Below are 27,962 nucleotides of genomic sequence, written 5' to 3' on the forward strand. Positions count from 1 at the left end.
CGTTTTGAAAACAACGGAGTCATCAATTATGTACTATTAGTAATTAACGGTCACATTTAAGTATCAAAACATAACAAACAATTGGGATTTATTTATAGATACGTACAAAGTAAAGAAAGGGATTATTCATTATTCAGAAATCGACGTGGTTAGAGAAGAGACATTACCCATCCCGACACCAGCTAGTTACTGTCGTACATAGTGTTCTAAATAAATATATTTCGGTAATTGGGGTTTTAACTAAATCAACCCCATCATCGGGGGTAACAACCCCCAGTACCAAGATAGAATGCCACATTTTTTTGTCAGCATAGCCGTCCATGGTATTTTCAATGTACGTCTGTGCAGCCACATTTCAAAGGCCTCCACACGATTAATGGTGGATATTTTTAATGTCCATGCTTCGACACCATACAAGAGGACTGACCAAATGTAACATTTAATCATGCGCTTTCGAAGTTGAAGTTGCAAGTTATCATTACAGAAGAATGGCCCATAAAAATGTCGTGCGGGCTATCTTGATTCTACATTTTATCTCTTTATATGGATCTAGTTGTTCAGTAAGATGGCAACCAAGATATTTAAAACTGGGTACTCTTTGAATTATATGACCATTAACATATAACCGTGAATCTTGATGGGCCAAACGGCTAAATACCTACCATGTATTTTGTTTTAGAACAGTTTATGTTTTTAAGCCAAACTCTTTTCCCACTGTGTCAATGGCATTTAAAAGGTGTTGTAATCGATTCATATATCATATCATTTCACCCCTCCGACAATTTTTAAAGAATACACAACTTCAAATACAAACTATGAAATAACATAAAACACTCTATAATTTGGGGTTTACAAAGGAAAGAGTTTCAACATAATGATTATAACTCATGTTCTGATAGAAAAAATAGTATATTATTCAACGAGCATGTAATGATGGCTATTACTCACGATGATGAAGTTTATCAGAGTGAGTAATAGCTATTACATGCAAGTAGAATACTATACTTTTTCTACGACCTTCTTTATTTTAATTAGTAAAAAAATATAATTATCAACTACTCGAGATTAAAATTATAATTTAGAAAAATTAATTTTGTTTACCAATAGTGTACGTCTGAATACCTAATTGGTTGCTTACTATTAATTAGCAATGCTGTCTTATTTATGTACCTATTGTAAAAGACACAACAAGAAATAAATAGTCAATTCAAGTTATATTCATTTCCGAAAAATTATGAGTATAAATTTGTACCTCCTGTAATTTTAATAAACAGGAAATGGCTATTTTCGGTGGACGTATTTAAAAAATTATAATGCACATTTATATTTAACTATATAATATAAGAATATTACTATATATAATATGTTATATTTAAAATATATATCACAAGATACCTTTATAAAATAAACACTATATAAGTTTTAAAATCCAATAAACACAGCAAATACGCTAACGTCACTGTCACTGAAAATGGTAAACGTCAAAATTCATAATAGTAAACAAAGTATAAAGTAAATAATTATATGGACGCATTGTTACAGCTAAAAATCCTTTAAAAATTTGTCGGAAGTTAATTATTGATATAAATAATTACAATAATTATTTTTTTAAATAAACAAGTAATTTTATTGTAAGTAATTTCATTTGCAGTTTATTTTGTATAAGACTAATATTAAAAGTGATATTCGCCACTTGAACCTAACTTCAGCCCGTGAGTAATGACCCGTGAGTAACTTCAGCCCGTGAGTAATGAACTATTACTCACGGGTAAAGTAATAGGTGTTATTATCTATCCAAAAATAGCGAATAATGAGCACATTACTGAACGGTCGCAGAAAAACAATATTAAACGGATGATAGCAGATTGTAAGCAGATATAAAAGAATATTTGGAGAAAAAATTTCAAAATAAATTTTACAATACTTATCAGATATATTTTAAATTATTAAAGCTTTAAACATTTTTAACGACATTAAGTTATAATAGCAAATGAGTGATTTAAAATGTTAAATAAAACATCCACATACCTGAACAAAAACATGGTTACATCGTTTTAACTGAATATTCAAAAAATTACTGGTCAAATTATGACTTGTTTTATGTTTTAAACATTCAAATTTCGATAATAATGTAAATGTATAGTATACAATTTAACTATATATAATTTTGTATATAATCATACACAAGAACATTGACAATTAAAAAAACATCAATTTTGTGTTGAATTATTAAAACTATTCAAAAAAAGGATCCAAAGTATTTTGTAATTATTTTACCTTGGGCTGTAATGGGCCAATGAATAAATTTGGTGAATCTTTTGTATGACAAAAATCTAATGATAAACAAAATACAAACCAAATTGATATCCACAGAGAACGGCAGTTCTCACCAGTGACGCACAACACCCCTACAAGCGACACTATATATACACGAAATTTTCGATTTTCTAAACCTGACTGAATTGAAAATTGGGCCAAATCCCATCTTAAAGTTTAGGAAAAGACTCGTCAATCTATATGTTACTTCTCCATTTTGGTCCAAGGGTGTGGATTTTACGGCCCTTCCCATTTAAAGCCGGTTTTTCGTTCTCGTCCCCAAAACTCCCAAAAATTTCAAAAATTTAAGCCCGACCATTACGGCTTCTGATAGCATAGATCATTACCTTTCCAACGCATGTTTAATTTTGAAAATCGGTTTTACCATTCAAAAGTTATCGAGCTCAGAAATATGACTCAATTTTTATTTAAAAAATGGAAAATGTTTGTGGATATGTATGTATGTATGTATGTATGTGTGTGGAAAAGTTAAACCGATCTGAATTTTTTTTTCTGTGTTTTAAGAGGGTGTGATGTCCGATTCAGAACCGGTCTAATTTTTGACTTCTGACTACCCGTAAGTTAGCTAGAGGACTAGGTAAATACAAAATAGCATATTTTTTGGGCGTATATATCTTAGGTTCAAGGAAAGAAAGGAAAACCGCCAATACACTAAATCAATAGGGTTGAGTTAAGCTTTCAAATGCCGCCTAAGCGATCAAGCTGAGACATACGCAGTGCTCACCATAGCCAAAAAACTGAAAAATTAAACTTTGAAAATTTTGGTTTTTCGACAATTACTCAAAATTTCAACCTACGAATTTCGCCAATAACTGAGCGTTTGTAGAAGGACTCAGGACGCGTCTAACGGTGTATACTTTATATCTGGGAAAATTCGAATTTTTAAGTTATAGGCTTCATAAGTATGATCAAATCTATTTCTTATGGTAAAAAACGGTTTTTCAAGCTCAATAATTCCTGTAATACGTTCAGTTATCATACTCGATCTTAGATGCATCAGATACTACTTGTCAATACGTTTCAAATTCATGTTTAGTGATCAACATCAGGTAAGTCGTTCAGAAGTTATAGAGCTCCAAAAGTATAATTAGTCCAGGAACTGAAATTTTTCACTTCGCAATTTTTACAGAATGGATCGATTTGCTTAAAAATTTGACAATAAGTAGTGGATAGTCCAAGGATCAAAATCTATATGATGCCAAAGACGCTTTTACTATGGGGTGGTTGCCACCTCATCTCGAGGGTGGAAATTTTTTTTTATATTTTGACCGCAAATGCTGGTAAAAATATTAATTATAAGCAAAAAATGTTCATTATACATTTTTTTGATAAAATTAATAGTTTTCGATTTATTAGTTATCGAAACTGTTAGTTTTATATTGGAAAGATTACCAGATAACGGCAGTTCTCGCCAGTGGCGCAGAAATACACCCCCTACACGCGACACTATTATATATACGAAATTTTCAATTTTCTAAATCTGACTGAATTGAAAATTTTGCCAACTCCCATCTTCAAGTTCAGAAAAAGACTCACCCATTCATATATCAACCATCCATTTTGGTCCAAGGGTGTCGATTTTACGGCCCTTCCTATTTAGGGTCTGTTTTTCGTTCTGGTCCCCAAAACTCCCAAAAACTTCGAAAATTTAAGTCCGACTTTTGCGGCTTCTAACAGTACTGATCATTACCTTTCCAACGCATGTCTAATTTTGAACATTACCAGAGAACGGCAGTTCTCGCCAGTGGCGCACACCCACACCACCCTACATGCGACACTATATATACACAAAATTTTCGATTTTCTAAATCTGACTGAATTGAAAATTGGGCCAACTCCCATCTTAAAGTTCAGAAAAGACTCACCCATTTATATGTCAACCATCGATTTTGGTCCAAGGGTGTAGATTTTACGGCCCTTCCTATTTAGGTCCTCTTTTTCGTTCTCGTCACCAAAACTCCCAAAAAGTTTAAAAATTTGTCCAACCTTTGAGGCTTCTAATAGAACTGATCATTACCTTTCCAACGCATGTCTAATTTTGAAGATCGGTTATACCATTCAAAAGTTACAGAGCTTAGAAATGTGACTCAATTTTTATTTAAAAAAGGGAAAATATTTGTGGATATGTATGTATGTGTGTTTGAAAGTTAAACCGATTTGATATTTTTCTCTGTGTTTAAAGAGGGGGTCAGGGCCGATTTAGAACCGGTGTAGTTTGTTACTTTTGACCACCCATAAGCCAGCTATAGGACTTGGTAGGTACAAAACGGCATATTTTTTGGGGGTATATATATTCGGATCACGAAGAGGCAGGAGAACCGCAAATACATCAAATCAATACTGTTGACTTAAGCTTTCAAATGGTATCTAAGCCGTCAGGATCAGACATATACACGGCTCAGTATAGCCGAAAAACTGAAAAACTAAACTTTGAAAATTTTGGTTTTTCGACAATTACTCAACATTTCAACGTACGAATTGCGCCAATAACTTAGCGTTTGTAGAAGAACTCGAGACGAATCTAACGATGTATACCTCATATCCGGGAAAATTCGAATTTTTAGGTTATAGGCTTCATAAATATGATAAAATCTATTTCCTGTGGGAAAAACAATTTCGAAAGCTCAATAATTCCTGTAATAGCTTCAGTTAGCATACTTGACCTTAGATCCACCAGATACTATTGGTTAATACGTTTCAAACTCATGTTTACTGATCAAAATCGGTTAAGCCGTTTAGAAGTTATTAAGATACAAAAGTATAATCCAATTAACGATTATTCCCCAAATGGTTTATGTAGTTGTAGTGGTTACGACGCTAAATTTGATCTGGCAACGGGCAATCCGACTTCATTTACCGGCCATCTCAATATATTTTTTTTTCAATCTATTTCGAATAGAAAAAAATCTAGTGTACATTCGATGGACACTAGATCATTTGGGAGATAATGCAACAAAGGTGACAATTTATAAAGCTTGACGTGTAATAGAGGAACATTGCATTCAACTTCATACATTTAATTTATAAATACCTTTGAAAAACTCCTGATACAAGAATAAAAAACAGCTAAACGCCGTAAAAATGAGTGGCGCATAAATTATTCCAGTTACAAAAGATCTGATATGAATGTTACGTGGCGCGAAAATGGATTTTCATTTGATGCAAAACAAAATTTTAGTTTTATTTTAAAATATTTGCTAAATTTGAAGTAAACGCGCCACAAAAGAGTTTCAAAATTCAAACTGTATCAAAGTTACTCTTTTGTGGCGCGTTTACTTCAAATTTAGCAAATATTATTGAAAAATATTTTAAAATAAAACTAAAATTTTGTTTTGTATCAAATGAAAATCCATTTTCGCGCCACGTAACATTCATATCAGATCTTTTGTAGCTGGAATAATTTATGCGCCACTCATTTTTACGGCGTTTAGCTGTTTTTTTATTCTTGTATTGTAAGACTCGAAACCGGTTGCCCCATGATTATACAGGGTGTTTCAAAAAAAGGTAACCCCGTCTCTAGGGTAGGTAAAAAACTGAAAAATAATTGGGGTTTGCTTAGTAAAAAATTTTTGTAACGCCATCCGTTTTCAAGATACAGGGCGTTGAAGAAAACAAAATTTTACGCATTTTTTACGATTTTGCCGAAACTACTGGCAACATTGTAATGAAATTTTATACGAATATGTTTTGGAAGCTGATACATCCCATGAATTTGTTTTTTTATCTGATTCTCATAGAGGGCGCTAGTTAGACGGATCGTACTAAGTATTAGTCAATATAACTTTTTTAAGAGTATAATTATTAATCAAAATTTCAAGTAAACTTAAATATCATTCAATTTTACACGAAAAAGGTACTCTTGGTAAAACTCGATACTGTGTACCGTTTTCGGAATATTTTGATTTGAAAATTATGAAGTAATAATTGATGCTCGTAGTAATGATGAAGTTCTAATAGGTATACCTCTATTTTCTCCAAGTGTGCCATGGAAATCTGACATTTATTGATTGTTATGACGATAAATCAAAAATAATTAGAGTTTTTAAACCTTGTTTCAATTTTTCAATTTTCAAAAATGCGTAAAATTTTTTTTTCAACGCCCTGTATCTTGAAAACGGATGGCGTTACAAAATTTTTTTACTAAGCAAACCCCAATTATTTTTCAGTTTTTTACCTACCCTAGAGACGGGGTTACCTTTTTTTGAAACACCCTGTATAACAACTAATAAAAATACAAACTTAAGATTGCGAGTATTGACTCAATTACTATATCCAATTGTATAATGGACTCGCTTTGGCAACCCTTTCATCATTTAAAAAAATCTAACACATTCGTCAAAGAAAAGCGTGGCGCGTCTTCATCGAATAAACGGTTTTCGCACCACGCTTTTCTTTAACGAATGTGTTAGATCTTTTTAACTTTAAAGCATATGATGTACTAAAAGTAGTCGGAATCGGCAAAAAATTTGAAACTTTATTGTTTATTTATGAAGCATCACGTAAACAATTAACGTAAAAAGTGAAATTATGTATAGTTCATATAATTAGTTACAATCTGTAAAAGTTTCAAGTTTCTTCATTGTAAAAAACAAGAGAATTTAAGCATTTTCCATTAAAATCGTTTTCTTTTATTTAAACAATTAATAAACATAAAAAAAATTTATTGACTATTCGTGTATTGTTTCCGCGAATGCCTATGTCTGCAAATTTTCATTCATTTGCATTGGAGAAAAGGCAGTCAAATAGTATGATAGAATTGATCAAAAAGATGGCATAACCCAGACATCCAAAGTGAAAGTTATCCTCCAACACCAAATTGTTCTATATGGTCCACAGAATGTTCAGAAAAAAGTCACACCATTTTGAGAGTCGAGTTTGGGGGGGGGGGGAGAGGGGGGAGAGGGGGGAGAAATCGGTAAATTCGTAGTTTTTTACGTTTTTCGTCAATATTTCTAAAACTGTGCGGTTTAGCATGAACAACCCTCTATACAAAAATATTCTACATTAAATTTGAAATAAAAAAGGTCCTATGCATAATCCTTCTAAAATGAAGGGTTCCAAAGTTACGGAGGTAGTATAGTATAATTGGTCAAAAAAAGGCCTAACCCAGACATCCAAAATAATCCTCCTACACCAAATTGTTCTATATGGTCCACATATGGTTCAGTAAAAAGTTACACCATTTTGAGCATCCGGTTTGTGGGGGGGGGGGGGGAGTTGGGGGAGAAGTTGGTAAATTAGTAGTTTTTTTTTACGTTTTTCGTCAATATTTCTAAAACTATACTTTAGCGTAAACAATGTTCTATACAAAAAATGTTCTACATAAAATTTAAAACAAAAAAGGTCCTATACATAATTGTTATAAAATCACACGGTTCCAGAGTTACGGAGGGTGAAAGTGGAGGTTTTCGATACTTTTTATATTTTTTGGGCAATTGATGATGATTTTGGGTGGTGAGGTTGACATTTCTTCAAGGGCTTATCACTAACATACCATCGGCCACTGAAATAGCAAATTTGATTTATAAAACACAATCCTGTTAAAGAAAATCAGTAGGAAATTGCCCAAAAAATATAAAAAGTATCGAAAACCTCCACTTTTCACCCTCCGTAACTCTGGAACTGTTGATTTTATAACAATTATGTATACGACCTTTTTTGTTTTAAATTTTATGTAGAACATTTTTGTATAGAACATTGTTTACGCTAAAGCATAGTTTTAGAAATATTGACGAAAAACGTAAAAAAACTACTAATTTACCGACTTCTCCCCCATCTCCCCCCCCCCCCCAAACCGGACGCTCAAAATGGTGTAACTTTTTACTGAACAATATGTGGACTATATAGAACAATTTGGTGTTGGAGGAAAACTTCTACTTTGGATGTTTAGGTTAGGCCTTTTTTTGGACCAATTATACAAAACTATTTACCTCAGTAACTTTGAAACCGTTCATTTTAGAAGGATTATGCATAGGGCCTTTTTTATTTCAAATTTAATGTAGAACATTTTTGTATAGAAGGTTGTTTATGCTTAATCGTATAGTTTTAGAAATATTTAAGAAAAACGTAAAAAACTACGAATTTACCTATTTCTCCCCCCTCTCCCCATATAGAACAATTTGGTGTTGGAGGACAACTTTCACTTTGGATGTCTGGGTTTGGGTCTAGTTATACCATACTAAAATTAACGTCTAAAGATTTGACGCAAACTATTGAACTAAATAAAAGCGTTTAATAAAAATACATTGAACTGATAGGCTGCATTTAATTTACCATAAAATCATTACCACGGTAATAACCTATGGAGCACTAACTCTAACCAAGGCAACAGCATCGAAAATGCGGGTTGCTCAAAGGCGTATGGAAAGATCCATGCTGGGCGTAACCTTACGGGATAAAATAAGAAATGAAGATCTCAGACAAAGAACCGGTATCGCAGATGTTATAGGACGTATCACCAGGCTCAAATGGAACTGGGCAGGACACGTTGCCAGGCTGAAAGATTCAAGATGGACACGAAAGCTGATGGAATGCAGACCAAGAGAACATTCATTTTCAACTTCAAATATCTCGAAAACTAACGACTTTAACGTTACGCATGAAGAGTGTATTATTTACATAGAAACTATTGGAGAATCGAAATATTGTGCTAAAATAGCAATTCCGCCAATGGCGTAGAATTGGGAAAGGGCAAGTCATTCACTTTCCCCTGTCGTACGCCTCTGCTAGTAGCCAGAAAAGTTTGTTTTTATCATAATTTAGTAGGGTGTAAGGTTACCACACTTTCTGCAAAGTATGACAAGAATATGTCACATAGCTTTAAAGGACTGGGTAAAAATACTTATTAAATTTTTAAATGAAACATCCTGTAATTCAGTAACGAGGCACATTTTATTTAAGTGATTTGGGTTAAATCTTAATATTTTGAGGTCTAGAGTCTATAACTCAGAGATTTAACATTCTTAATGAATCACCCTGTATATAAATTCAATAGAGTCTCGAGTAAAGTATTTTGTATTGATCACATTAAAAAAACAGAAAATAACAATATGCTTATTATATTGCGATGATTGGTGTATTTAATCAGCACATTGACAATAATTAATTTAATAAATAAACAAAATATTAAAATAAACTACAAAAGTTTAATAAATTATGTCGTGTGTTGGGTTTTTCTGGTGTATCTGTACGTATATGTATTCGCTGTGAGCTTCGCTCGTATCGCTAACTAGCGGATTACTAGTGCAACCTCGGTTGGAAATTTAATGAGAAAAGTCTTGAGAATAATAGCAAATAATTATTGTCTATTATATGATTTCAACGAAATATATATAATTTTAACTATTTATTTGTATTTTGTGTAATTAAACTAATGCTGGAATATTAGTTTACTTCTTTCCTGCTTCCGATATTTTCACAATTGTCATGTAGATGGCGCTAGATTAATTATTGATTAATTATACTATAAACAGTTAAAAGACAAAATTTTACTATTTAAAATAAAACGTAAGTATATTTAAGACAAGAATAAAAAACCGCTAAACGCCGTAAAAATGAGTGGCGCATACAATATTCCAGCTACAATAGATCTGATATGAAAATTTCGTGGCGCGAAAATGTATTTTCATTTTGATGCAAAACAAAATTCTAGTTTTATTTTAAAAGATTTTTCCATAATATTTGCTAAATTTGAAGTAAACGCGCCACAAAAGAGTTTCAAAATTCAAACTGTATCTAATTTACTCTTTTGTGGCGCGTTTACTTCAAATTTAGCAAATATTATGGAAAAAGCTTTTAAAATAAAACTAGAATTTTGTTTTGCATCAAAATGAAAATACATTTTCGCGCCACGTAATTTTCATATCAGATCTTTTGTAGCTAGAATATTGTATGCGCCACTCATTTTTACGGCGTTTAGCGGTTTTTTATTCTTGTTGTATATTCTACACTAAGCATCAAAATTAACGCACCACCTTAAAAATGGGACATTTTTGATGTCTCGTATTTCCTAAACCTGTTGTCCGATTTTAGTGATTTTCTTAATATGTTATAGCTTTATTCTTCAAGAATATCGATGTAATAATATTGTTGTAAAGAGATAAATGTCATTGTATACCGGCTGTAACAATGATATTCTTTTTCTCATGATCATCTTTCAGTGCGTCACAGTTTTTCGATTTCTTTCTAACGCATTAAATTGTATGTGACAGAAAAAGGCACGTCCGTGATTACAGACATTTACAACATTTATTCTAGTTATTCTAGTTGTCGATAGATGGCGCCATAATAAAAAAAAATTTTTTTTTTAATTAGATAATATTACAAATATAATCTGTATAATTTACAAGACTATACAAATCAAAGAAAATACCATTTTATAAATGCAAGAAACACATTTGATTTGTTTTTATTCCAAATTGAAAATAAAATGTGACAACTGTCAGATTGAACTAAAATGTCATGTTAAAATAAATGTCATAAATGTGTAATATCTCTGGTATTATCACGGACTTACCCTTTTTCCTATCATTTGTTACGCACTGAAAAATGCTCATGAAAAGGACAATAGTGTGTTTTTCCTTAAAGTTTGGAACACTGTGTGGAATATTATAGCGTATATAAAATATTGAAATTAAAACTCAACTGTAGCCTTAGACTTAGGCTTTCTTAACATTTTGCTTTCTGATTCATTCGCTTATGTTAGATAATAAAAAAGTTAGGTATTTTAACAACTAGCAACGTTCTTCATCAATACAGGGTGTTTCTAAATAAGTACGACAAATTTTAAGGGGTAATTCTGCATAAAAAAATAATGACCGTTTGCTTTATAACCATATTTCCGCAAATGTTTCGTTCCGAGATACGGGATGTTGAATTTTTTCTTACAAACTGACGATTTACTTATTGCTCTAAAACCGGTTGAGATATGCAAATGGAATTTAGTAGGTTTTAAGAGGTAGTTATCGCGCATTTTTTGACCACGTTATTGCGCATTTTTTGACATACAATTAAGAATTTTATATTCACCATTGGCGTGGATACGGGTCATATTACCCAGTCATATTACCCGTATGCACGTCAACGGTGAATATAAAATTCTTAATTGTATGCCAAAAAATGCGCAATAACTACCTCTTAAAACCTACCAAATAGAGAAATAAATAAATCGTCAGTTTGTAAGAAAAAATTCAACATCCCGTATCTTAGAAACGAAGCATTTACGGACATATTATGTTTATAAAGCAAACGGTCGTGATTTTTTCATGCAGAATTCCCCTTAAAGTTTGTCGCCTTATTTAGAAACACCCTGTATTGATGAAGAACGTTGCTAGTTGTTAAAGTACCTAACTTTTTTATTATCCAACATAAGCGAATGACTCAAAAAGCAAAATGTTAAGAAAGCCTAAGGCTACAGTTGAGTTTAAATTTCAATATTTTATATACGGTAGAATATTCCACAGGGTGTTCCAAACTTTGAGGAAAAAACACACATTCATTGTTACACCCGGTATACAATGACACTTATCTGTTTAGCAACAATATTATTACATCGATATTCTTGAATAATAAAGCTATAACATATTAAAAAAATCACTAAAATCAGACAACAGGTTTAGGAAATCCGAGACATCCAAATATCCTATTTTTAAAGTGGTGAGTTAATTTTGATGCTTAGTGTATTAATAATTGTTCCAACAAACTATTATTCAAAATGGTTTTAGAACCATATTGGTACAGAACAAAAAGAAAGGAAGAAAGAACAAACTATTAAAGATAGATAGATAGATAGATGCGATTCACTCAGCTTAAGAATATTTTGACAGAATCATTGTCGAACACATACAATACAAAAATTCCTACCCCTCACTAAAAACAGCTTAAATAAACTTAATGTACACCTTTTTAATTGAAAATATGAAAATAGTTTTGAATAATGGATGTGAATAGTATTATCAGTTGTCTAAGAAGACTAATTAATATTCAGCTTAGCGGGGTGCTATTGTTCAACATGTACTGCATACAATTTTGGAGATATTTTGTATAAGATATCTATTTACCATATTTATATCAAAAGTTAAATTTTTTAAATTCATTCTTTTTCAAACAACCCGGGTCATTAATTTCAATATTGACAACTCATTTATAAATATAGGTAGGTAATTTCTTAAGAACCTCTATACACAAAAGTATAAAGATAGTCCTGTCGCCAGGGGGGGTACAACGGCCTCCTTAATTCAGATGGACTTACCCAAGTTTTTTTATGTATTTTGACCAGTAGAACACGAATTTTTTGGGTAACAGTTGGTCCGGATGTCGATAAGATTGTTATAAACAAAGAACTTGAGGAATTACATAACAGCGATTTTTCGCAAAACAAAACAATGTTTTTGTATTTTTTGGGTGATTCCCAGCAAAAAATGATCTTACAAGTTTTTTCGTAGGATGAAAAAAAATGATCTTACAAGTTTTCGAGATAAACGCGGTTGAACTTTCAAAAAAATCGAAAAAGTGCAATTTTTGAACCCGAATAACTTTTGATTAAAAAATAAAATAGCAATTCTGCTTACTGCATTTAAAAGTTCAAGTCAAATTCTATCGGTTTTGATTATTTGCATTGCTAAAAATTAAGTTTTTCTTTGTTAAACAAAGCCATAAACACATAGTGTTTCCCGTGCCCAATGCATGCGTTTTAATGTACGTAATCTACGTAGAAATTGTGTGTATGCGCGCCTACTTGTTGAATTTCAAATGAGAAATGCATTGAAAACATCATTCAATCATTATGTGTTTATAGCTTTCTTTAACAGTAAAAAAATTAATTTTTAGCAATGAAAGTAATCAAAACCGATAGAATTTGACTTGAACTTTCAAATGCGGTAAGCAGAATTGCACTTTTATTTTTCAATCAAAAGTTATTCGGGTTCAAAAATTGCAATTTTTCAATTTTTTGAAAGTTCAACCGCGTTTATGTCGAAAACTATGCATCCTACGAAAAAACGACCCAAAAAATACAAAAAAATGTTTTGTTTTGCGAAAAATCGCTGTTATGTGATTCCACAAGTTCTTTGTTTATAACAATCTTATCGACATCCGGATCGACTGTTACCCAAAAAATTCGTGTTCTACGGGTCAAAATACATAAAAAAAACTTGAGCAAGTCCATCTGAATTAAGGAGGCCGTTGTACCCCCACTGGCAACAGGACTAAGATACCCTGTATTGAAATAAGAAATCAAATAGTATTTGAATAATCTTTTAAACAGTATTAGGATTACCAATATTAGCATACCTGAAATTAATACATTTGGAGTAACTGTGGCCTACTGATAACTGTGTCATTTATTCAATTACCAATTTAATTAGAAACAATGGCTGCCGTGATAAAAAATTTGCATTTGCAGATTGTCAAATTTCTTTTGCTGTTAGCCATGCTATTTGTATTGTTGTTTGCATAATCAAGTACTAAATTAAATTATTTGAAGTGTTTATTTATCTCAAGATAAATAATTTTAGATTCTACAAAAAAATGCTTGTTATTAATCAAATGAAATGAGTTTCAATTTATAATATAATTTAAAAGAAAATTTGCATAATTTTAAAGACCAGAGTTTTGAAAATTTCTTGTTCTGTAGTTGTGAAAAAATGAGGCCTACTTTAAAAATATATAAAAAAAATGTAACAATTTCAAGAAACTATCAAATTTTATTGTTGTTAATCATGTTATTTGAATTTAAAAATGGCTATGCCTTGAAAAAAGATTTCCAAAAAATCCAAATACCAGACTGCAAAAGAAGATACTTGCAAACCTCATTAAAGAATTACATAACATTAAAATATACTTGTTTCCTTTTATGCCATGCAAACTAATATGAAAAGGAATTCATTTATGCTTTTTGACAATTCTTTGAATTTATTTTTAGAAGTCCACCCATAAGGGCAGCCAAAGTCCAAAAATTGACTTTTTTAAAGTTTATTATGTAGCTCATTAATATAGTTATCAAAGTTTATTTACTTACTATGTAGCTCATTAATATCCGCGTACTTTTTTTCTCAATTCACTCTACAACTAATTAGTTTTATTGGGACAAAAGACAATACTTTTATCGGAGTTCCGATATGCTTTCTTAACTGCATTATACAGGGTGTCCCGAAAATATTGGTCATAAATTATACCACAGATTCTGGGGTCAAAAATAAGTTGATTGAACCTAACTTACCTTAGTACAAATGTGCACATAAAAAAAGTTATAGCCCTTTGAAGTTATAAAATGAAAATCAATTTTTTTTCAATATATCGAAAACTATTAGAGACCTTTTATTGGAAATAAACGTGTGGCATTCTTATGGTAGGAGCATCTTTAAAAAAAGTTATAGTGAAATTTGTGCATCCCATAAAAATTTTATGGGGGTTTTGTTCCCTTAAACCCCCCCTAACTTTTGTGTACGTTCCAGTTAAATTATTATTGTGCTACCATTAGTTAAACACATTGTTTTTAAAACTTTTTTGCCTCTTAGTACTTTCTCAAAAAGCCAGTTTTTATCGAGATATTTTGAATATTTGTCAAATCCACCACATATTTTTATATGGTTAAGTAACATTATAAAATATTATTTTCATATTATTACCTCTCCATCTCTATAATCGTACATCTCCATATACAAATATGTGGTGGATTTGACAAAAATATTCAAAATATCTCGATAAAAACTGGGTTTTCGAGAAAGTACTAAGAGGCAAAAAAGTTTTAGAAATAATGTGTTTAACATTTAGTGGGATTATTTAGTGTTGTGAATTTTGTTTTGTGTACAAAGGACACAGAAGTATTTTGATTTAACATTTTGCGATCGGTAAGTGATTTTTAATTATTGCTGTTTTATAAATTTGACCTTGTTTAAAATTGGTGTCAAATTTTTCGTGCATAAACAATTGGAATTAAAACTTACTGTAAATAAGTAGTTGGTGTGCAAAACATTTATTTATTTTATAAATAATAATAAACAACATTCAGGTAGAAATAGAAATACGAGTATAATACAGACAAACAATTAATTATAATACCTAGTAATTTGTAATAGTAGAGGAATTGAAATTAAGATGACGGACAGCGGTAGCGATGCTTATGTATCAGAGGATGGTAAAAGGAAAGGAAATGAATTTGACGAAATCTTTAGCAAGAGCAGAAAAGTGTATCGATCTCCCGATAAAAAGAATGCTGGAGGTAGAGAGAATGAAATTACGGAAATGATGAAAACGCTAATAACTGATAATAAAAAGAAAGATAAGGAACTAGAGGGTATAAAAAACATGGTAGGTGAGTTGGTAGGAGAAATGAAGGAACTCCGAAAAGAGAATAGCGAGTACAAAGAAAAGCTTAAACAAATAATTCGAGAAAATGAAAATTTAAAAAAGGAAATGATGAGTATGAAACAAAAAATGGACAAATTAGAGCTAACTTTAGAAATCTGTCAGAAAGAAAGAAAGAAAAATAATTTAATATTGAAGGGTTTGCCAATAAGTACGTCTGATACGGAACAGCTTAAGAATGAAATAGGAAACTTTTTAAATAAAGAGCTACGAACAATGACAGAGTTAAATAAGGTACAAAAGATCAACGACAATATGTGCATTATTGAGTTTAATAAGTTTGAAGACAAACTAAGAGTACTAGACAAACTAAGAGTACTAAAAGCAAAAAGTATTCTAAGAAGTTATAAACAACACCGCGTATACATTGAATGCGATTTAACACTTAAAGATATTGATATGCAGAAAAACCTTACACATATAGCAGCAAAAGAAAAGGCAAATGGCAAAAGAATAAAAATGGGTTATGGTTTTATCGTTATTGAAGACACCAAATGGAGATGGAACCATAATACGAATAATATAGAAATAGTCAGAGATAATGTAGCAGCAACTGGCTCAAAAAACTACTAGTTAATGCAAATTCGAGGATGGATATGGATACGAACGTGGCACAGGTTATGGACATGAGAGAATTTAACAAAATCGATACGAGTCTTGACAAAAATATACAAAAACTAAACCGTAAAGATACAAACAATGAAAGAACTGTGAATGCAAAAAATGAAAAACAAAATAAGTATTGGAAAATTGGATTGTGGAATATACAAAGTCTAAATGGTAAAGAAGAGGTACTTATTGATGAGTTTGAAAACACAAAAATGGATTTTTTAGCATTAACTGAAACAAAGAGAAAAGGAAGTGGATGTATTAAAATGAGAAATGAGCACTACATGATTTTTGGAGGTGTTAATGAGTCAGAACGTGCGAGGACAGGAGTTGCCCTAATGGTTCACAGAAATGAGCATAAAAATATCACCAGATGGAAAAATATTTCGGAACGACTCCTTAGAATAGATATCAGTAAAAACGAGAAGACAACAATTATTGTAGGGTATGGACCGTCGGAAAATGAAGCCAAGGAACTCAAAGATAGCTTCTGGGAACAATTGCAGGACGAAATGGACCAAATAAGTCATAAGGTCATAATAGTAGGCGATTTTAATGGGCGAGTAGGGTCTCCATATGGAGAAATAGTCAGGAATAATAATGGACAAAGAGTCATCGAGTTTTGCATCATGAATGATATGCAAGTTAGTAACACATTTTTTCAACACAAGGAGATTCATAAATACACACCAGTGATGGATTCGCGGAACGAAAAATCCGTTATTGACCTAGTATTAGTACAGACCAGATACAAAAATGAAATAGCGGACGTTCGTGTTAAAAGAGGTTATGAGATCAGTTCAGATCATTTTCTCGTTGAAGCTAAAATAAAGACAAGGAGAGAACAGACATTTAATATTAAAAATGAAGAAAATCGCTATGAACAACCAAGTATTACAGTATACAAACTTCAGTCTGAAAATATTAGAAAAGAATACTGTCGTAAATTAAATGAAGAAATACGAAAAACAAATTGGAAAAATGAGGAGGATATAGAATCATTATGGAATATTTTTAAGGAGCTGGTGTATGCAACTGGGAGTAAAGTATGTGGTGTAACGAAAGGAAGATATCTGAAAGGTACAGCTTGGTGGAATAATGACATAAATTTGGAAGTTTCGAAGAAGAAAAAAATGTGGAAAAAGTATATAAGTAATAAAAGTGAAGGTAATTATCAAGAATATAAGGAACAGAGAATAATGGTTAAAAATAAAATTAAAGAAGCTAAGAATCGTCAATGGGAAGAATTTGGAAATAAAATGGAAAGTGATAGTAAGGGTAACGCGAAGTTGTTCTATAGGACCCTAAAAAACCTAAGACAAAAGAAATCAAACGGAGTAACAGGTTTAGAGGACAAAGATGGTAACATATTATTAAAAAATGAAGAGATTACCGAAAGATGGCGAGAACATTTTATGGAATTATTAATGGGAGACAACAACGAAATAGAGAATGACAGGGAGGAGTACAATTTAAATGAACAACAAGATAATGATGACATAACATACGAAGAATATAGGGAAGCAATTTTAAAATTAAAAAATGGCAAGGCTGCAGGACACGATAATATTAAGGCTGAGCTAATTAAATATATGGAAGGAGAAGGATTACAGTTACTATGGAAGATCATAAGGAGCTGCTGGCATACCGGATGCATACCTAGAGACTGGACTCTTGCCACTATTCTACCACTACACAAAAAAGGTGATAAACATAAGTGTTCTAACTACAGGGGAATATCATTGTTGGTAGTCGCTAGTAAAATCTACGAAATAATACTAGAGAAAAAGCTGCGAGAAAATATCGAGGCCACACTGGATGACAGCCAATGCGGCTTTAGGCCAGGGCGAGGTACAACCGATCTCATATTCAAGGTGAGACAGTTATTAGAAAAAGCCCTACAACATAACAGTAAGTTGTTTCTATGTTTTGTGGACTTGGAAAAAGCATTTGATCGGGCGCCACGTAACAAGATCTGGGAAGTATTAAACCGTAGAAATGTGAAACCGAAGTTAATCCAAGCAATAAAGAGTATATATAAATGTACACGTAATAATGTAAGAACAAAAAATCGCTCATCTCTAGAATTCTACACAAGGACAGGTGTAAGACAAGGTGGTGTTCTGAGTCCTGTGTTATTCATCACACTAATGGACGAAATTGCAAAAGAATGCAGGGGTAAGGTAAAAAGAACTAGGGTAGGGGTGTATAAACTTCAACAAGTTCACGTGTCAGAGTTGATATATGCCGATGACCTGGTAATTGTGGCAAAATCAGAAAAAGACTTGCAAGTGAATGTAAATGTTTGGAATGAAGCCTTTAAGAAATTTGGGATGAAAATAAATATTGAAAAAACAGAAGCTTTAGTAATATCGAAAACTCAAGAAAATATAAATGTAAAGCTGAATAATGAGACCGTTACACAAGTAGAGGACTTCAAGTATTTAGGATCAACAATGAATGGACAAGGAAATATAGAACCAGAAATAAACAGCAGGGTAATGAGTGCAACAAAATTATACTATGCGCTAAATAAAAGTTTTATTAGGAAGAAAGAAGTAAGCCTGAAAACAAAAATGAAAGTGTTTCAAACTGTATACGAGACGAGCCGGTGCTACTCTACGGTAGTGAAACGTGGACAATGAATGACAGCATCCGTAGTAAAATTCAAGCATGCGAAATGCGATATTTACGTGCGGTATCCTGGGTGACCAGACGTGATCGTATAAGAAATGAAGACATACGTGAAAGGTGCGGTATTGGAAGGACCTTAGACAGACTTGAAACGAAACAATTATCGTGGTTCGGACATATGGCGAGAATGGGTGAAGGTAGAACTGTAGAGAGGGTATGGAAAGCGGCATCCGACAACAAACGAAGAAGAGGCAGGCCAGCAAGAACGTGGAACACAGATATTGGAAAGGCTTGCGCAAAAAGGAATATTGGGTGGAGAGAAGCAGAAAGACTAGCTACTGACCGAAAGGCATGGAGACGTCTGATTTCTCCACTTACCTCGACACCGTAAGGTACAAGAGGACGGCTTAAGTAAGTAAGTGTTTAAGCACAAATTTGACTATAATTTTTTTTAAAGATCCGTATTTTTTATTTATTTTATTTATTTATTAATATTACGGGAAAACCCCATTAACAGTTACAATTAACAAATAGTAAAATGTAAGATGTATGTAATAGATTGAGAAAAAAATATAATCAAAAAACAACAAAAATAATTCAACCTGCAACAATGTTCAAACAACCAACAATTAACATTACAACCCTAAATTTATAATTAAAGTTTTACACTAAACTAAAGTATTAATTATTCTATGAAATTGATTCTATTAAATTGAGCCCTGAACCCACTCTCAGACATATCAAATATTTCCAAATGAAGTTGGTTAACATATCTCGAGTATCTTTCTATAGGCAAATTCATACCATGATTTGTTCGATGATAGGGTATATGAAAAGAAGAGTAGTTATGTCTCCTATTTCGTGTGACAATCTCAATGTTAACCGACTCCAACAATTCAGCACTATCAATTTTCCCTGTAACAATTTTATGCAAAAAATTTAATCCAGCACATTCTCCTTTCTGAAAGTGTTTTCAAATTCAGTTGTTTTTCCAAAATTGAATAATTATGATCAGAGATTCCAATATATAATTTGAATCCACAAAATCGTAGAAACTTATGCTGAACCTTTTCTACAGTATATTTATGGACAGCTTGAAAGGAGACCACACCACTGATCCATACTCAAGTTTAGATCTGACTAATGAAGAGTAAAGGCTCCTGACAGTGTCAACAGAAAAATGTCTACAATTTCTCACGATGAAACCCAACATTTTGGATGACTGTATTGTGACAGAGTTAATATGATCGACAAATGTTAAATTTTTGTCGAAAATTACTCCCAAGTCTTTTATTTTTGATACCGTTTTTAATGGTTGCCCACACAGTTCGTAAGAAGTGTCATATTTTCTGGAACCCTTAAAAAACTAATTAGACAACATTTTGATATATTTAGGTTTAATTTATTAATGTGACACCACTGCGTTAATCTGTCAAGATCGTCCTGCAGCAGTTGTTGATCAGTTTGGCAATTCATTATTCTGTAGGCTTTGAAATCATCAGCAAAAGCGAGACCTTCACTGTTTTCAAAACAATCAAAAATTGAGTCCACAAACAGATTGAAAAACATTGGGGAACAGTGCCCCCCTTGGGGAACACCAGAAGTTACATATATTGCATCCGATTTAAAAGCACCTACTTTGACCATCTGTCTACGCTCTGACAATAAACTTTTGATCCAACCTACAGCCGAAACATCAAACCCTATATCAAATAATCTCCTGAGAAAAATATTATTGTCTACTTGATCGAAAGCCTTTGAAAAATCTGTGTAAACTGCATCAACTTGCTTGAATTCTTCCAAAGCTTTAATTATTTTTGATTGATATGGTAACAGATTAGTTAGAGTTGAACGACCTGAACAGAAGCCATGCTGATTCTTATTTATTAGCCCACGACACATCCAGTTTAATTGGTCGCTGATAATACTGTCAAACAATTTTGGAAGTGATGATTGAATGCATACACTCCTGTAGTTCGTAACATCGTTTTTGTTCCTACTTTTAAAGATGGGCGTGATAAAACTATCCTTCCATTTTTCAGGAAAAATTGAGGATCTTAAAGACTTATTAAATAATAAACTTAGTGGAACCACAAGGTTACATACACAATATTTTAACAGGCTACTTGGAACACCGTCGGGACCAAGGGTATTTTTACTAGGTAAAAGAGATATATTTTCGTATATTTCTTTTGTAGAAATATCCGAAAACTTATAGTTTTGGTAAACATTTGTGGGTGTTCCAAGGTCTAGTTTGTTCTCTGGGTTACTTGGGGTGTACACTGTTTGGAAGTACTTTTTGAACAAATCAACAATCTCTTGCCCATCATTTGCTTTATCCTCGCTGTATATTATTGTTTGGGAAAAGAGAATGGTTGGTTTTTAAGTCCTTTATGTACCTCCAAAAGTATCTAGGATTTGATTTGAATTCTATATCCATCAATGAGATATACTGAGACCAACAAACCTCCCGAACTTTTTTGCATTCTGAACGCAGTCTAGTAAAAATATTGAGGTCAGCCTGAGATCTGGACTGAATATAGGTGTAGTGTGCTCTCCTTTTTTGAGAAATAAGCTGTCTTAGTTCCTTTGAAAACCACCTAGGATAAGTGCTGGTTTGGTATTTTTTCACAGGTACAAATGAAGCAATACCAAAAGCTAAAATTTCATAGAAGTAATCAACAGCTAAATCTAAATCAAGACGAGACAAACACTGCTCCCAGTTAATTCCAGCTAAAAAATTATTTAAACCCACATAATTGGCGTTATTGAAATCATAGTACAGATCCTATCATAAGAATGTCACACGTATATTTCCAATAAAAGGTGTCTGATAGTTTTCAATATATTGGAAAAATTTGATTTTTATTTTGTAACTTCGAAGGGCTATAACTTTTTTTATGTGCACATTTGTACTAAGGTAAGTTAGGTTAAATCAACCTATTTTTGACCCCAGAGTCTGTGGTATAATTTATGACCAATATTTTCGGGACACCCTGTATAAATCTTGATACTTATTTTGTTTTTATACCATTTCTTTTATTAAGTATAAATACAATGTACTAACTAAATAAAATAGAATATTTTATTTCTATTCATTCTTGTAGAATTGTTTCACACAGAGTATTCAGTAAATAAATGAACAGTTTAATATTTATTGCTTCCAGACGTTGTTCTGTATAGAAGCATTTGTTTAAATACATAGAACAATGTTTTATTGTTTGTTATTCTGTACAAAACTGCTAGCAATAAAATGCTAGCTAGAATTGAAAAGTATGCGATAAAAGTAATATACCTACTAATTCTTTTTAATTCTAAAATAGTGTAATTTTTTATATTTGTGAACATCAAATGACGTCGGATGTGCACTCATGGCCACCTCCCCCCTGTAGTATATCGTCGTAATAAGCAAAGACACCCCTCCCCCTTTTCAACAACGTAGTTTATGGATGTTCCCATGAACCCAAGGGCGAGGGGGATAAAACTACTGGAGGGTCTGGAGGTATGGAATACCGCCCATTTAAGCTCAAAGTACATCCTAATGGGGGGTTAAAACCCTCCAAACTTCCCCTGCTTACGCCACTGGTACCGGTAGCTTTCTTTGGTTCACAACAGACAGACCATGTTGCAGTGCTACACTGGAGATCCACAAGAGTAGTTTCCGATGATTGACCGTGGGTTCTTATGTGAAGTGGAGTTTTTATCACAGACGAGTGACTGTGGCTGTCAATCATCGGAAACTACTTTTGTGGATCCACGAATACTAGGTTTTTTTACTTTTGATGTCAAATATCTCTGGATCCTTAGATGATAGAAGGTCCAAATTTTTACAGTAGTTATAGATAGATAATCTCAAGTCCCAGGTAAAGTTTTATTGAGAAATGTTCAAAAACAAGTAAAATAAAAAATAAAATTAAACTTTTTTGTTTTTTTTGAATGGCGGTATTTTAAAAAATTTTAAAATAAATGTTTCTTTCACTCTAACTTTACAAAAATCTATGCGGGACTAAGCAATACATCTAGTTGCAAAATAAAAAAATTAGGTCTCTAAGTGCTTTGGTTATAGAGCTATGTGACATAATGTTAACATTGTCATTAAATGGGACTTTGTTGTTAAAAGTGACATTTCCGAAGTGCATAAACTGAAACAATTACTACCTTCTGACCTGCCTTCAGGTCCCAATCAAATTTAGTAAAGTATGTTCAAATTAATAAAATCTTTTTTGTGCAATCGTAAAATATTGAAATTTCAAATCAAATTATTGTCTGAGACATCTTATGTGTAGATGCACATGTAGATTATTTTAGTTTAAAAGTTTAATATTGCTCATGAAGTCAGCCTAGCCAAAAACCTAATTTTTGTTACTATAATGTTTCATTGCAGCAAAATCTATTGGTAGAAAATAAAAAAAATAGAAATTAAAAATTGAAAGCTAGGAGAATAAAAGAAGAGTGGTAGAACTGTAGAAATAAGATGTCTATAGCTTAAATGTTCCTCTCACGATGTCACCATTTTCCCCATGTTTACACTACTCAACAGAAACGAATTTTAATCACTGCATAACAAAATTCACCAGCGGAAGTGCAAAACAGAAATAATGACAGTGTAAACAGTTCTTAGAAGGTCTGGCTTCAAACGACCAGCCGATACTTGCATTGAATGATCATGCTACCTTAGATTCCATCTTTTAAGCAGCTTGAGTATAGCAAACAATGAAAAAACAAAAAGTATACTCAGGGAATTAAGGCTAATAGAAGATTTAATAATAAGATAGGAGGAAAAAACACTACAAGATATGCAAGAGGAATATTAAGTATACACTAATGTAATAACATTGAAAAATTTTTTTATGGGACAGTCTAAATTTCATTCAATATTAAAAATAATACAAAACTATAGGAAGAAAGCAATTACCTTATAAAAGTCAGATACTACTACTTATACTATACTAATTTTTAAAATATCAAGCACTGTTGCTACTTGACCATGAACAGGAATTAAATTAATCAATTATTATGTAGGTAGACAACAAAGAAGGATCACCAGTAAAAATTAACCAAAAGTTACTTGCTATTGAAATTTGCAAAAGAAAATATCCTATGAACCAACTAAATTAATTCGATATACCAGTTCCAAGGTATAACAAGTCAGAAATCATTAGTTGCAAGAAAACAGAGTAACAACTCAAATTATTACACTTTGGAACTAAAATAATTACCGTTTTATGAAAAAATATACGTGTGACATCTTCACAGAACGTTATTATAAAGTTTTTATCCTTTGGGACTCATAAATATTGGTTATTAAAGCACTTTCCAATATTTAACTCCGAATCACTAAAACTAAGACTTTTTACTCTTCGTAACTGGTGTATCGATATAGATCTATAATAATAAGCATCACATCAAGGATATATACTTACTTTTCGCTAGTTTTAGTGAGCAAATGATCCAGTTCCTTTCTAACTTGGGACAGTTCTTGGTCTAAACGAGCCAAATCCTTTGCCATGGCGTGGCGTACCTTGTCTTGTCTGTAATGCTCGACGAGATACATACTTGCAGCACTAACTACCCCCAGAAAAGCAGCTCCTAAGAAAGCATTGAAATTATTTGATAATGGCATTGTAGAATTTTGTAGGTTACTAATTTAAGAGGTTATGTTTATGGAATTTATCAAACCAAAAACATCGATTGCAGGTGAAATTTTGTTGATTTTAATTTAGTTGTCTACACTTTATACTTTGACCTCATATTATCCGTTTTAAGGTAATTATATTTATAGAAACGTGTTTGCAATATTGGCTGATAACAACTTTATGCTTGACATTGATTGACATTTATTTTATGTCTTTTATGTTTATGTCTTGCAAACAATGGTTGCAAATTATTTGCAAATCATATGTTGCTATGCGTTATGCGTTATGCGTTGCGTCTTGCGTCTAGGCGTAAAGCGCACCAAACTTCATGAGAGTTAGTTAAAAATTTTTCTGTAAAACTGATTCACACAAATGACAGTCGCTAGCTAGTCAATTTAACAATATTTTACAGTTTTACTAAATGCAGTTTACACTCAGTTTACAGTGATATCAGTGCCGGTTTATCCACTGGGCGCTTGGGGCGGGCGCCCAGGGCCCATTCCTTTTAATTATAAAAAAATAAAATTCGCTAAATAATTTACATATTCTCCGAAAAAAATCTCATATGCAGATACACCAATACACTGCAAACGCCTTTGTTCTATTGTTACATCTCTTCACGCCTATACACAGTGCCGTAGCCTAGCCCCACAGGGGCCCCGTGTCAGTGTTTGTGGCGGGGCCCATTTCCAAAAACTACAGAAAGTTGTCGGATTCCGCCATGTCATTGATTAAAAACTACCCAGGTAGTGAGTAAAAACTGTGTAGGTTATTAATCAATGGCCATGTCTATTAGGTCTGGATCCCGCGTATGAAAAAAAAGTTGATTAATAGCAAGCTGAAAATTTGTTAATAGCTTAAGGGTGTCTAGTCGGACAAACTTTGATATATGGGAACACTGGAACAGGGGAAGTTTTAATTGTGGAACAGGTTAAAAATTTGGAACGGTCAGACCACGAAAACGGCACATGTATTTTGTCCGACAGAACAGACTTAAACTCTCCGAACAGAGATTAAACTCTCATGCAAAAATCAAACTGCTATTTTTGGGGTGTAAAGCTAGTTCGCGTCCGTAGTAGATTACTACACGTGCACCCTGGGTAATGCTAAATGAACTAGTACAATAGGCAGCCAGACAATCTAGAATCTCTAGATCTCCTGGCAAGGAACACATTAAAATAATTAAAATAATAAGATAAACCAACAACTTAAAGGGACCTTCTCAGGACCAAGCAACAAAACGACTCGGACCAAGCGTCCGAATATGCCATTTAAATATATAAGGTATTAGTAGAAGTAAATGTGAGTACCTTCAAAAGGTACTCATTCAAAAAAAATATGGACGTAGTCGCAATTCAGGAAACCCATGTAGAAAACGAGGAACAAATTCTCGCTAGAGGAAGAATTCATGGTTACGATTTACTGGGTGCAACTTACCATCCAGCTTATGGAGTAGCAACCTATGTCCGAAACAAAATAGAAAATGCACACATATGTTCTACATCAGACATAAATCACATTCATACGGTTACCATACAAATTGGCGAAATTACTGTCAGCAATATTTATAAACCACCGGCAGTCCTGTGGTCTCCGCATGTTATTCACGCCCACCCACACCCCCTCAGTGTATGTTGGAGATTTTAACAGCCATCACGAACTCTGGAAGTATAGACAAAGTGATCAAAACGGCGAGGCTTTGATAAACTGGAGCGAAGGGGCTGGCACGTATTTAGTCTTTGACGCTAAAGATAGGGGAACTTTTAGATCTGCAGCCTGGAGGCGAAAATACAACCCAGACCTATGCTTTGTCTCCACAAACGAAAACAATCAACCCCTGGCAGCTTCACGTACAGTGCTCCCAGATTTTCCACATAGCCAACATAGACCAGTTGTAACAGAAGTTGGCATCAAAATACCAATAATAACATCTTTCCCTCGACCTAGGTGGAACTTTAAAAAATCAGACTGGGCGACTTTTACTGCGAGATTGGACAAATGTCTCGGATGGATAACCCCAACACGTACAAACTATATGAGGTTTGTTGGCGCAGTTATATCTACAGCGAAGAAAACTATACCCAGAGGATATCGTAGAGATTATGTCCCAGGATGGGATGAAAAATGCGAAAAATTGTATCAAGAATACAACGAAAGCCAAGACCGAGAAATTGCGGACGAACTGCTGCACAGTTTGGATGCAGCCAGACGGCAAAAATGGATGGAAACTGAGGAAAAACTAGACTTTAGTAAATCAAGCAGAAAAGCGTGGTTAAAAAAGCTTACTTAGAAAACTTGGTAGTAGAAGACACTCAACTAGAGACAAAGTACCAATAGTTCCCAACAGAGTGGCCTCCCACATTGTAGCAAACTCAAGGGCACCTAGAGATCGTGACCACACCACCAAAGTAAAACAAGACCTAAAAATACTAAAGTCTGCATGCCCGCCTACATCTGAATACTCTGACGAGTTTACTCCAGAAGAAATTACCTCAGAAATATCAGAAATTAAATCTGGAAAGGCACCCGGCTCCGATAAAATACATTCAGAATTTTTACTCCATTGTGGCAAATATGCTAGGAAATGGCTGGCTGATTTCTACACAGATATATTAAAATCAGGAGAAATCCCCCATTTCCTTAAAAAGGCCTCCATTATAGCCATATTGAAACCAGGAAAAGCAAATGATCAACCCCAAAACTACCGACCGATTGCACTGCTGAGCTGTGTCTATAAACTGTTTGAACGCTTAATCAATAACAGAATTAGTAACACCATATTGGGGTGATACCTATTGAGCAAGCAGGGTTCAGACCTAACCGCAGCTGCACAGATCAGATCCTATCCCTACACATATCGAAGCAGGTTTTCAAAGAAAGCAAAAAACATCCGTTGCTTTCATTGACCTATCAGCTGCATACGACACCGTCTGGAGACAAGGACTAATCTGCAAACTGATCCGTGCCATCCCGTGCCAAAAGGTAACCAAACTCATTGATAGCATGTTCACCGACAGACCTTTTCACGTCACAATGGGCAACTTAAGAAGTGTCCAAATGAAGCTCAGCAATGGACTGCCACAGGGATCTGTTTTGGCACCCTTACTCTTTAATTTATACATCGCGGACCTACCTAGGACAACTTCGCAGAAATTTGGGTACGCTGACGATTGGGCCATTGCAGCAAGACATAATAACATGAATGTTACAGAAACAATACTGACGGATGACCTTGCTGTTATGGGTGAATATTTTCGCAAATGGAGGCTACGGCCCAATGCAACGAAAACTGAAGTGTGCTGTTTCCATCTGAATAATGCTCAAGCCAACAAAAAACTCTCCGTTCACTTTGAAAACAGACTACTCGCTCATAACTCAACA

General features: G+C 33.2%; 1 protein-coding gene across 2 annotated transcripts in view; it reads right to left on the reverse strand.

The window, feature by feature from the left end:
* Positions 1 to 27,962, reverse strand: part of LOC126881948 (regulator of microtubule dynamics protein 1-like) — a 74,002-nt gene that overhangs the window by 38,973 nt on the left and 7,067 nt on the right. The window contains exon 2 of one of the 2 annotated variants that reach the window (XM_050646690.1): positions 24,369 to 24,534. In XM_050646690.1, coding sequence (XP_050502647.1) covers positions 24,369 to 24,534 — 166 coding nt within the window. Of the gene's footprint in view, positions 1 to 13,626; positions 13,707 to 24,368; positions 24,535 to 27,962 lie in introns of those variants that run through there. The other variant, XM_050646691.1, reaches the window with a different exon arrangement.

The sequence above is a fragment of the Diabrotica virgifera genome, chromosome 3, assembly GCF_917563875.1.
Source record: "Diabrotica virgifera virgifera chromosome 3, PGI_DIABVI_V3a".
Classification (NCBI taxonomy): Eukaryota; Metazoa; Arthropoda; class Insecta; order Coleoptera; family Chrysomelidae; genus Diabrotica; species Diabrotica virgifera.